A 12654-nucleotide genomic window follows, 5' to 3' on the forward strand; every position below is an offset into this window, starting at 1 on the left:
TAAAACTAACCCAGGAAGAATACATCTATGATTGGCAGGTCAAAGTAGAACAAATTAACAAATTAAAATACTTCTATAGATTAAAGACTGGCTATCAATTGGCACCTTACTTGATCAAAATTAAAGACTATAGTAAGAGAAAGCTCCTGACGAAGTATCGTCTGAGTGATCACCGTCTGTGTGTGGAGACGGGCCGACACAAACACAGCTGGAGAGAGAGAGAGCTCCGACTGTGTCCTCACTGCACAGAGAGACTCGTAGAGGACGAGCTGCACTTCCTCACACACTGCAGCAAATATGAACACATTAGAGACAACTACTTTACCCAAATAGCTCAAATTCTGCCAGAATTCAGGCAAGCAAGCGACATTGACAAACTCAGTTATATTTTGGGAGAGAAAGAGAAGTGTGTCCAGCTCGCAGCGCAGTATGTGTCCTCCTGTCACATCATGAGGGACAAAAACTAAACTCCTGTACTTAAGCAATGCTCTCTGTAAATATTTACCCTGTATTCACTTTTTTGTTTATTTATTTATTTTGTGTGTTATGTGATTATATATGTACAATATGGACATGAATAGGTTTTTTTTTTACTATTATTATTATTTATTTATTTATTTTATTATTATTATTTTTTATCTACATATCTGTATATCTGTATAACTTGTTCACTGTTTATTGCTTTGGCAACATTGTGCTGTTTCACAGTCATGCCAATAAAGCTCATTTGAATTGAATTGAATTGAGAGACAGAGAGAGAGAGCGCGCGAGAGAGACAGAGAGAGAGAGAGCGCGCGAGAGAGACAGAGAGAGAGAGCGCGCGAGAGAGACAGAGAGAGAGAGAGCGCGAGAGAGACAGAGAGAGAGAGCGCGCGAGAGAGACAGAGAGAGCGCGCGAGAGTTCAAAAATAGAACGAGGCATCAGTTTACTGGGTCCTATTCTACACCAGACATGAGCGGTGCGACACGACAGAATACAGTAGAATTATGTGATGTGATAAGCATGAGTTCTGGGATGCGGTGCGGCCGGTATAAACACCAGCATTAATTTAGTGGTCGCAACACAGGCTTTAATTCACCGCAGACACATTCTGTGATGCGCAAATCAGCTCTAGTATCTAACATCACTGAATCTGCTGTTAAAAATGAACCAAAATGAACCATCCATTGATGGGAAGTCGTGGCCTAATGGCTAGAGATTCGGACTCGTAATCCAAAGGTTGCAAGTTCGACTCTCAGGCCAGTGAATGTACAGCACTCTCTTCAACCTCAATACCCCCAACTGCTCCCCGGACGCCGCAGCATAAATGGCTGCCCACTGCTTCGGGTGTGTGTTCACTGCTGTGTGTGTGCACTTTGGATGGGTTAAATGCAGAGCACGTATTCCAAGTATGAGTCATCATACTTGGCTGTATGTCACGTCACTTTCACTTTTGAATTTCATATCATCATGCAAAGCTAAGAATTAGAATCATAATGTGACGATCAAATATAGGTGCAGGTGGGTGGCAGGTGGATAATTTGAAGCAGCGGACTCGGGGGAAGTTTGAGCTCATCCGCGCATCTCTTCACTGATCAGGGTCACCAGAATCACTCTGCTGGACAAACGAAGTAATTACACATTCATAAGCATTTAATCTGTGTTATATGTTCTGTAAAAACTGGCATATTTGCAGATCCCGATATATCGGTGATATATCAGCCGATAATATCGGCTAATCTATATATTGGTCAGGCACTTATTATTTTTACATACTGTAAGCTTAGTGTGGATCCTACAAAATTATAAGACGTGTGTCTTGATGCCTTTCTGTATCTGGTAAATTTTCTCTTGGGGTCTGTGTCACAATTTCGTGACAGATGGAGAGAGTTAGTGGACATGGTTGGTCTGGAAACCTTCATTCAGAGAGATGCACGAGGTGCAGGAGGGTTTAACGCTTGCGAGCGCTAATCAACACATCTCCACCCCCATGGTATTCACACCCTTGTTGAGTGACTGATGCCTTCTCATATTCTCCATCTCAAAGAAAGAGAGCTAAGCACCTAGGAAAGGATGATTCTCTGAAGCGGGCCTATTGACGAGCGAGCCAGTGTTTAAATTATCCTCAAATGTACCATCCTTTTTAAGAGCATTAAATGCTGATCAGCGCTCTGGCACCAAGCCGGACCGCTTGCACGAGAGTGGAGAGAGAGGGGAGTGGCAAAGATTTGGACTGGATGAGCTTTCGGCTCTTCCATTAAATCACTGCCAGAGCTTTAGAGACTCTCTTCAGCCTGCTCTTTAGTCAATACAGGGCTTTCCAGGAACTGTACCAGCATGTTAGTGCCTCAAAAGGCCCTGGGACATGCCAGAGCTGGCTGTGGCCAAAAGCATAGCAAGCCTTTTAGAATGGTGTGAGAAACAATCCTTACTGTAGGTCCATAGGTTAATCTGCAAACCATGACGGTAAAAAACACTAACTTTCTGCAATCATTAATTTTTCTTGACTTGATTTCTGCCATTTCATGAGAAAATGTGACAATTTATAGGGTTTTAGGTTGATCTTTATTGCATTTCTATGTGTTTGCTACTTGCCTTTTTCTTTTCTTTTTTTAGAGTCCTAAGTAGTCATTTCCCTTATTAATTAATGAAAGATATACAAATATAAGATATGTAACATAATCTTTATATTTAATTGTGCAAGCGTTCATGTCAATTAATCTTCAAATACACTAATTTACAATAATATAATAAATACAATTAATTTAGCACTATTCATTGTAATCTTTAGCAAATCTCAAAATGAATATCCAATTTGAATATCTAATTTATAAATGTATTTGTTAAAAAAAAAAAAGTATTTTGTTGTGATGAATGCAATATTGGCCAATATAATCTCTATTCAAAATTAAACCCGTTCTTTATTATTTGTGGATAGCCTAAATGTTATTTAATTATGAAATTATGTCTTTATTTGCGTTGTTCCTATTCCTTTATAGAATTAAGCTGTCTTTCAAGATTTGACTCAAAAATGAATGCAGGTTGTGACATTTTAGAAACGCATGTCTTAGGAACAGTGCTGTAGACCTTCATTATGTTGAGCCACATTCTTTGAGAAATTAGGGATTTGCAGTTTGAGATTAACAGTCAAAACAAGAAATCCAGCTACCATAAAGTTCTGGCCCAAGTTCAAATTGTGTTACATGTGCGTCAAAGCAAAACAGCAAGACTATTTCTGACATTTATCAGTTACTCATTACAGTTTATTGGCTCTCAGCTGATAACACATTTTGTTAATAAAGATAATGATTCATTTTAGGAGGAACTTCAAACTCACCTAGAATACTGTTGACCACTTAATAATTAAAGTAAGATTACAAAGTGATTGATTGCATTAACTATTCCACACCAAATAAAATGCGGTGTTTATACAGGATCGTGAGACAAATTACACTGCAGGAGGACAGACAGACTGCATTTGCATGATTTAACCAGCAGGTGAGGCTACTGTCTCAGTGCATCCAAGGAAAGGCAATTCAAAGCTTCCATCTTCTCCTCAATGCAGAGCTGCTAGTTTTACCAATAATGTAATGCAGCTTAATTAAAAAAAAAATGTATCATGTAAAATAAAGCAGTAAGTCTTTGTATATATATATTTTTTTAAAGAATCTGTGCACGGAAAATTTTGGACCTATTTTCAGTCAAATTTATATTACGTTGATGTATTGATTTGCATAAAAATATGTTTGAGAATTTTTAAATCCCCAAACCCGAATGCTTTTCTGTGCAGAACATTATGATCAGGAAGTGTGGGTCAGTGTTTTTAACAATCGCTAAAGCTAGACAGTCCAGAGCCTCTCTCTTATTTGCTTGGGGTAGGGCTTATGGTAGAATGATAAGGCAGCATGTGTAATGTGTTACCCTGCTGCGTATCTAGTTGCAGCTAGGCAGCGTGGGTATTGTAGTGCATCTCCACTGACTTAGAGGCAGGGAGAGTCATCCATTAACATCCTCTGGATCTGTTTTGGAAGTGGCAAAAATTAAAACCCCGTTACGAGCGCAACATTCTGACACAGGCATTAATGACTCTTACAAGCCCCATTAATAGCCAGCTAGGGGACTTTATACTCTCTTTGAAAAACAAATAAGCTGTTTTGCTTTAGTTTATATAATTATTTAAAATGTCTTTGTTTTACAGACAAATCACAGCCTCATTCTATTGTAAATTTGAGCATGTATCTTGCCTGAATATACTTTTCAGCTGCATTAACATCAGCGTGTTTGTGTTTCTTGCAGTGAGGGTGTTCAGCTGGCCATCACAGTCCTCCTCATGAGGTCTACGGTCATGGCTGACACTGAGGACCCCCTTTAGAGCCCCTTTTGCCTCTGAAACCAGACGAACCCGAGGTTGCACGCTGCGGTTTATCCAAAAAGCATCTTTTCCTGCTACTTGGAGAATTTCAGAGGCAGAGAAAACACGTGACGTCATCCATGAATTCACCAAACACACCCGGTATGAGATTTTACTCGTTCATGTCACTCTTTGCCACACTGATATTCCCTTTCAAAGATGGTTCACTTCGACAGTGCATCAGGAATCTGACTCGCCAGGGACTCCCTTCCTTCCTTTACCTACCTGAAATGTTATTGTACAACACCAGTGAACTTGCACAACCCTCTACGCACACCTTGGCAATATTATCGCCAGTGGCTAGTAAAATGTTTTGTTTACTCGCCAGACTGATATACTATTTTATTCACACATATACACACACACACACACATATATATGATTCCAATCAGCTTATCTTTGTAAAATGGCACAGCTTCTTAAATCTTAGCTTCTTAATCAGTCAGTCAAGCATTATATTATGGTATTAAGCACTATTTAATGATAGAACTTTAGTGATTAGAACTAAAACTTGATAATGTATGAATGCATATTTGTCATTTTGGGTTTCTGTAAAAAAGAAAATAGTAATAGATCATATTAATTATTATTAAAAGATAATACTACTACTAATTCTACTACCATACTAACAATATACAATGCACTATGGATTGATGAGCTGCTGGGTTCATGAATATTAATCACGTTGTCTGCGTTCGGTTGAACTCATTTGCTGAGATCAAAACAGGGACGTTAATAGATGAGCGCCAGCCAATGAAATTGCCATTTGCGCATTAGCTCCGCCCACTACCGAAGAAACCGGCTTATCTTCTGCTTTTTCGAAAAAGTTGAGTAATTCTAAATTAACTCCATTATTTTGACAGGAAAATACAACAAATAATATAGTTTACATGTAGCGCGTCGATTAAGCGTGGTAAGGCTCTCGCTCTCTCTCTTTGCATGTGCGAGAAACAGCGCTATCATTAAAGCGACGGCGAGTCGTGTGCCTTCACACAGAGTTTACAGTTCAGCAAATACAGGTTCGCTGTGCGTCCATTGAGATGAATTGAAAAGTACAGATTGCTTGATGGAGAGAGAACTCTGAAGCGCTCAGTCAGTGTTCAGCGAGTGAAAATGTGCTAATCTTATAACAGCCTTGAACAAACACACTAGCGAGTAAAATCTAAGAATTTATTAGCCAAAATATACCGTATTTTCCACACTATAAGGCACACTTAAAAGCCTTTAATTTTCTAAAAAAATGACAGTGTATGCCTTATAATCCGGAGCGCCTTATATATGGATCAAGGCGCTCTGTCAAAATGTTGACATTCCCTTTAGCACAGCTCCATCTAGTGGATGCATAACGCAAACCCAGTCAAACGTTTGACTGCAGTATCTTCTATTCTATGTGCCTTATAATCCGGTTCGCCCTATATATGAAAACAGTTCTAAAATAGGCCATTCATTGAAGGTGCGCGTTATAATCCGGTGCGCCTTATAGTGCGAAAAATATGGTACATAATTTAGTCACCCAGAGTAAAATTTAGTCGCATATGCGAGTGATTTACTCACAATGTAGAGGGTTGTGGCACTTCATACTGGCCAATACAAGTCAATACGGCAGAAAGGGGCGGAGCCTCGCCGCTGTATAATGCACCATCTATGTAAACGATACCCATCCCTACTTGTTGGTGAGCTCGACCCATGCTTCCACATGCGGATTCTAGCCACTTGACGTGATTTAGTTTTGACTAGGTCATATAGTTGGAATTCGGAGGCGGGAAACCACCTTACGCAGACATGCTTGAGCATCGGTGCTCGAGCTTTGTGACACATTCACCCTTTCGCTGTATTACTGCTAAAGGGTTAGCGAGGCACAGGAGTATGTGAGCGGAGTGAAGCGGCAACAATTTCCCCTCCGCTCTCCAAGCATTCAATAATCACTCCGCTCCAGCTATGCTCCGGGTTCACCATTTCCCACTCCTTGCACCACTGATCAGAAATCCTGCTCCGCCTTCACTCCAACGGCTGAATTATTTAACTATGCTTGAATAATCAAAGTTCTGTTTAGAAATTATATTAAACTAAAAAAAAAATCTTAATCTTAATAAATCTCATAATATCGGAAGAATAGTTTGAACATGGTCTATTGGAACAATTAGCCATATTAATTGACTGCTTAACTCGCTTAGCTTACTTATCTGAGCAACGTCTCTCTCTACTATGGTAAAGCTGAGAGTAGTTACTTCAGAAAGAATATGCTGTAACTTTTCTGTTTTTCTTCAATCCCTGAATGTATGCGCACGATCTGTACGTTATGTGCGAGCTTGTGTGCTCTGTCCGTGTGCAACAATGTAGCAGCACATTAGTTTTCGAGCAGAGATTAACCAATAGTACAATTTACAACATGCTGTAACCTCCTGCATTCGTCCATCGCCATTTTATCCTTCATATGTGATCCACGTATCTGTCAAGCCAAGGCTTAGCCAACTAATTTTTTTAATGCATTAGTTGGCATAATTTGTGCTCGTGATGGAGCGGAAGAGGAGCGTTCTCAGAGCGAGTGAAAAATCTGCTCCCACTCTGTTCCGCTCTCATACTCTGGTCCTCGTGGTGTGCAACAGGTGTTTATGGCCTCTGCACTAGTACCAGCTACGGCTGCTAGCTGAGTGTGTATACTGTTATCATTGTGCCCGGCCGCACCGCTCACATCCTGTGTCTGCATTGTTATACTTTGCATTTACATGCTTATGTGCATACTGCTGTGCTCTTTAACGTCTTACCTTTAGTACGATGGTATAAGCTTAGTCTCAACAAAACAGCAGAGTTTGGATTCTGAGTGATCTGATTGGTTATCTAGGTGGGATTATATATCCAGTCACCTGGGGGCCTATCAAGGGGTCGTCTTTGATTGGTTGCAGAGTGTTTGGTGTGTAGCGCACTCTCAGCTCCTCTGAGGCTGAGCTCTTTTCGCTGTTCTCACAGCGTTGTTCTATACAGTCCCTGTTGCTTTACAGTCTTGGGTTAAAGGCTAAAGGGAATGTCTCTGGTTACACTCGTAACCTCGGTTCCCCGAGAGACGGGAATGAGGAATTGTGTACGCAGCCGTGTTCACTGCTCAGATCTGCTGTACTGGTAACTCAGTCAGAAGATTGTGAGTTCATGCCACCAAAACAGTGCATAATATATCGGTGAAGCTCCGCCCCTTTTTGCTGTCTTGGCTGGCATTGGCAATTATGAAGTGCAACTTCACTGGTGTTGTGCAATAAGATTTCAGGTAGGTCCCTGTTGCATCAGATTCCTGTCACATTCCCATCTCTCAGGGAACCAAGGTTACGAGAGTAACCAGAGACGTTTGCTAATGGATTTTGTTGCATTTGATGATACTTCCAAGTGTTAAAGGCTGGAACACACTACATGACTTTTGGTCAGATTTGCAATGTTCAGGAGGCAGCACTAGTTGCTGAAAGTCTGCAGAATTTGGGCAGCAGGAGTTGACCAATTTCACAGAAAACTGTGTAGAGTATAAAAGGCACAGACTGTTTTTTTTTTTCTTTTTTTCTTTTGTAGTTACAATCCAGTTTGAGGATATCAAACCCATTTGATATTTGGAGCAAGTTGAAGAAACCATTGTTTTTCATGTGTCTTCTAGAAATGTGGTGCATGTTTGTTTGTGAGATTGTGGTGTTTGAAAGTGTGGTAGTGTGTGATCCTCGTTTGTCATTTTCTCTGTAACCCTTTACAAAGTCAGCAAGCGTATGATGCCTTGTGTTTTAAATGTGCTCCGTTTCAGTGTTTTACATATGTTCAGTTTGGGTAGTGTATTCCAGTCTTAATTTCATTCTGCTAAATTCTACAGCTGTAATCAGCCCAAAAGTCTTCAGATTCCATCTGGGCCGACAAAGAAGAGCTGCAGTATTTGAACATTTGCATTTTCTGATTTTGGTTGCGCTCTGCAGTGTTGTTGTTTTCCCTGGTTTGATTTGGAAAGATGAATATAAATCTGTTCAAGGCAGCAATTCAATTTGGTTGCATTTTGTTCAGCAACTTTTGTCCTTTTTTCTTACCTGAACTGTTTTATTTTATTTTGTTTTATTTTTTGATAGATTTGTATAGATTGATGTATATTTTAGCTTCTGTTTTCAGAAGTAACATGGTTTTGATTGTGTATATTAAGCCACAAGTAACTCATGACTTAAACAAGCCGTATCGCCTATGCAGTGGCTTAAACTTCTTCTGTTTTCATTTTATGCCAGTTTACCTGGAATGAATGGATCTGTACTTTTGAACAAGTTCTCACTGTGTGAATCTCTGTGAAGCATCTAAACCCCTTAATTAAACTAAAATCATGAACATTGTTTGCTTCATAAAGTGTGGTTATATTTTAAAATCTGCCCTGTAATTGGTGACATGGTATTGTTTGGATGTATAGCGTTGAAAACAAATGATTAGCGTGGCCTTATTTAGAGGCGTTTGTTTGTTGTTATAGTAGTAGTAGTGCAGCGTGACTCACAGCTGTAGCAATTACAGATCACGTTTGGAAGAAGATTTTTGGTCTTATCAGCGGGCGAGTAACCCGTTGTTATGATTGTGTGCATAATTGCATATAATTGTTTCATCTCAGGTGAAGCTTAGCCAGGGTTTCTTGACTTGTTTCTCAGACAGACAAAACCTGTGGATTTTGTCCATCTTTCCTGCATCTGTTGGTGTACTTTGCAGCTTTCTTCTGTGCCTGCCCCCGCTCTCTCTCCTCCCCAGTGCTCCTCGATTGCCTCTCTCTGACTTTCTGCTATTTATAATTAGAATTGGTAACAATCTCTATTAACCCTCTGTTCCCCTCATGACGTCTTTGAATGTCAGTGGATGCCGTGGCAACCTTCTACTCTGCACCCCACTCCACATCAGCACTGCCCGAGGGCTTTTCACTGATTGGCCCGTTTGCTTGCCGTGATGCAAACTCATTTGTTCTTTTACGTATGCTTTCTGTGTGTGTGCCAGTGTGACATTTTATTGAGTGTACAGCTCCAGTGAAACCAGCTCAGGAAGGTGCTCTTGATATATAACAGCAGGTGGAGTGTTGTGATTCTGTGGGTAACATTGATTATGTCATGATAGCTATTAAGCTACAGTAGTGTACAGTCCTGTCTTTTTTTTTTTATAAAAATTTTCTCTAGCTGAGTTGTGTATAACATCCAGGAGATTTACATCTTGTCTTTTAGAAATCCCATTGCATTTAAAAACCACTATGAACAACGGTAGTATAATGAGACAAAATTAAGAGTTTGGATTTTGGCTCTGTTACAGCAGGTTACAATGTAGCAAATTACAATACGATACGATACAATAAGTTGCAATCACATCGATGCATCTGCATTAAAGTAAACAATGTGATCAATTTAAAATGTGCATTTTAAATTGGCATTTGTATCGCGATGCATCATTTCTAACTTATTTGCATCGGTAAACATTTTTTTTATTAGGGCTGTGACGGTCGCCATGACAGCCATGTCTACTGCCACCGGCGGTTTTATTTAGACTTTAATTTTTCAAAATTGCTAAGTGTCAGTACCTCATAAATAGGATGAGGCAGTTTACTGTTGGGGGTTTTTCATGTCATGTCGTGCTGCATCCAGTGTAGCATCACTGATTGATTATTATGAGTTCTATAGTATTTTGTGGTTTCGTGCTGCGCCACTCGCATCCAGAAGAGTATTTAACTTTGTTTGGCCATCCTTAAAAATATTCTTGTTTGCCGTAACCCGACCGACCCTGTCAATTTAGGACCGACTCAATATGCTTTTTTTTTTTGCTTTTAGTCTGACCGACTTGCCGGTTGTACATTTGCGTTAAGACCGACCAATTTTTTTTTACGCTTCAACTAATACAAATCCAATAAAATAGTATGAATTATATTTTAGTAAGTATTGTAAAATTACTTATATATAAATTGCCTAGGCCTACATACAAACGAAGGCTATGTTCTTTCTTTAAAAAAAAAAAATCCTGTGACGTCATCTATGTTTACACGGATATCACACTATGGCCTGTACGTTCGCTTCATCTCATACTCTCATTCATTGTCATAGTCAACGGTTCGTGCTTGGTAATGATGACTGCAGCTGCAGTAAACAAAATTTTCATGGTCACTGTTCAAAGTCATATGGGTTCAGGCACTATAATACATCTAAAACATTTGTTAAAACAGCTCGACACCGCTTTAACCTGGCACGAAATTCTGGAAAAACTGTGCCCAGATCTTTTCCCATCTAGTCTAAAACCGTGACGTGTCGACTGTTACTTTATGTTCGAAAACCCATTGCACGAATCGATTGGACCAACCAACACAAGTTTCGAAAATGAAAATAGGAAATTGATTTTAACGACCGTGTTTTTTTTTTTTTTTTAGAGCACGCGTCACACAGCAATTGCAGCTTCGGACACCAATATATTGTAAAGACCAATATATTGTTGTCCGTGGATTTACCTATATTTGGTGTTAATTGCTGTATAAAATGCATCTAGACATGCTAAATCGATTTTACAATCGATTCAATGAACACTTGTCACTCAAATCAAACAGGATTTTTTTTTTACAAGTGACAACCCAAGAAAGCAAAGTAAACGGTCTCTCATTTGTAGGTTGCATGACACCTAGCGGTGGATGCAAGTAAAACAGTATAACAGTACCAAATTTTTTTTCTTCTCACCTGAAATTCATGCAATAAACATGTTTTTGACAAAGATTTCAATTTGTTTGTGGTCTATATAGCCTGCATCAAAATGAGGTTTGCAATGATGCGCCCGAAGGCACGGGTTGAAGACCCAGTCAGTGACATCACAATATGCTAATTTGTTTAAATTCATACCTACGTAATCACCATCACCAAAATCATTTAAACTTGAAAAAAAAAAAAAAACCTACCGACCCTTTTTAAAAAAATGTTTACTGTTACTGCAAACCAAAATATTTTTAAGGATGGCCTTATCTAGGCTACTTTCTTGTTTAGCTGTATTATTTCTTTGATAATTAGTTTAGTTTTTTTGCAGGCTGCAATTCACTGACAGACTGAAGTGCTGAAATAAACACACACGTTTGTTATTAGATGATTGAGACTCATTTATAATTTATAATTTATAATTATTTGTGTAAAAAAAAAAAAAAATATATATATATATATATATATATATATATATATATATATTTTTTTTTTTTTTTTTTTTTTTTTTTAAATGATAGAAGGACTAGCCGAGTCGAGACTGCTCTCGTCGGGAAACATGAGCACTGAGCTCCTGCTGATCGCTCGGAGCTGATCGTCTCTGGAATTGGAGAAACACATTTTTAAATAGGTGCTGTCTTTATAAATAAACCCCATATTTGATTTTTAAACAACTACATTCTCGCCTGATGTACTTTTAAAACTACATTTCATGACACGATAAGAGTAATATTTTGAAAATTATCCGAATAAATTGTGGTTGAAATCACATTGCAGAACTCAACCAATCAGAAGCCCCTCCCATGAAGCGAACTAACTACGTGTGAATAGCGCTATTTATTCCCGCAAGTCGTGTCTGGTGTGAACGCACAGTTACAGCGTTGGATTGTTTTTTAATGTTTAAGTGTGCAATATGAATTTTTTTGAGATTAAAGGCGCTGTTTGAAATTTTTTGACCATACTAGATCATAAATACCATAATGTGTTTGCATATATCTAGGAAACATGCTAATTTCACATACTTTTTTCGTTTATCAGTTTATCAATAGACCTGATATTAAAGAACAAATAAACCTTTTAAAAAAAAAGTGTGTGCAACTGTGAAAAGTTTTGGTCAATGCTAATATCTTTCAAGTATCTCTACAAAAACCATAAATAGTCATAAATGCACACTTGTGATGTATGTGCATGCACTATTCTTCATCCATGTTATTATTATTTATTTATTTTTTACCTCAGTTTCCAATTCCAGTTTCCAACTCAACTCACGTCATAATTAGAGCAGTTTGTTGTCTGAAAAGAGAGTGGGACACGGGTCAGTAAACACCGCTTTAAATGAGTCAACCTGTTCGAAACATTGATTTCTCTGGAATACCACAGGAGGCCTTCCACCAACACAGAGGATCTTGTCATTATCTGTATGTGTTAATATTTGAATCAGTGGAATAAATACACACCAGTGTGTATGTGTATGTGAGAGTGTGTGTGTTTGCTGGCAGGGAGGAGCATTGCAGTTGGGGTTGTGCAGAGAATGAGTCATCGCAGCTTTCTATTTGAGGAGAAAG

General features: G+C 38.8%; 1 protein-coding gene across 2 annotated transcripts in view; it reads left to right on the forward strand.

Annotated features, from left to right (window-relative positions):
- Nucleotides 1-12654, forward strand: part of LOC132142028 (histone deacetylase 5-like) — a 106979-nt gene that overhangs the window by 38514 nt on the left and 55811 nt on the right. The window contains exon 2 of one of the 2 annotated variants that reach the window (XM_059551678.1): nt 4277-4493. The exons of the other annotated variant lie outside the window; for it this stretch is intronic. Within the exon in view, the coding sequence (XP_059407661.1) occupies nt 4472-4493 (22 nt within the window). The 5' untranslated portion in view covers nt 4277-4471. The remainder of the gene's footprint in view (nt 1-4276; nt 4494-12654) is intronic. 2 annotated transcript variants of the gene reach the window in all.

The sequence above is a fragment of the Carassius carassius genome, chromosome 1 (assembly GCF_963082965.1).
Source record: "Carassius carassius chromosome 1, fCarCar2.1, whole genome shotgun sequence".
Taxonomy (NCBI): Eukaryota; Metazoa; Chordata; class Actinopteri; order Cypriniformes; family Cyprinidae; genus Carassius; species Carassius carassius.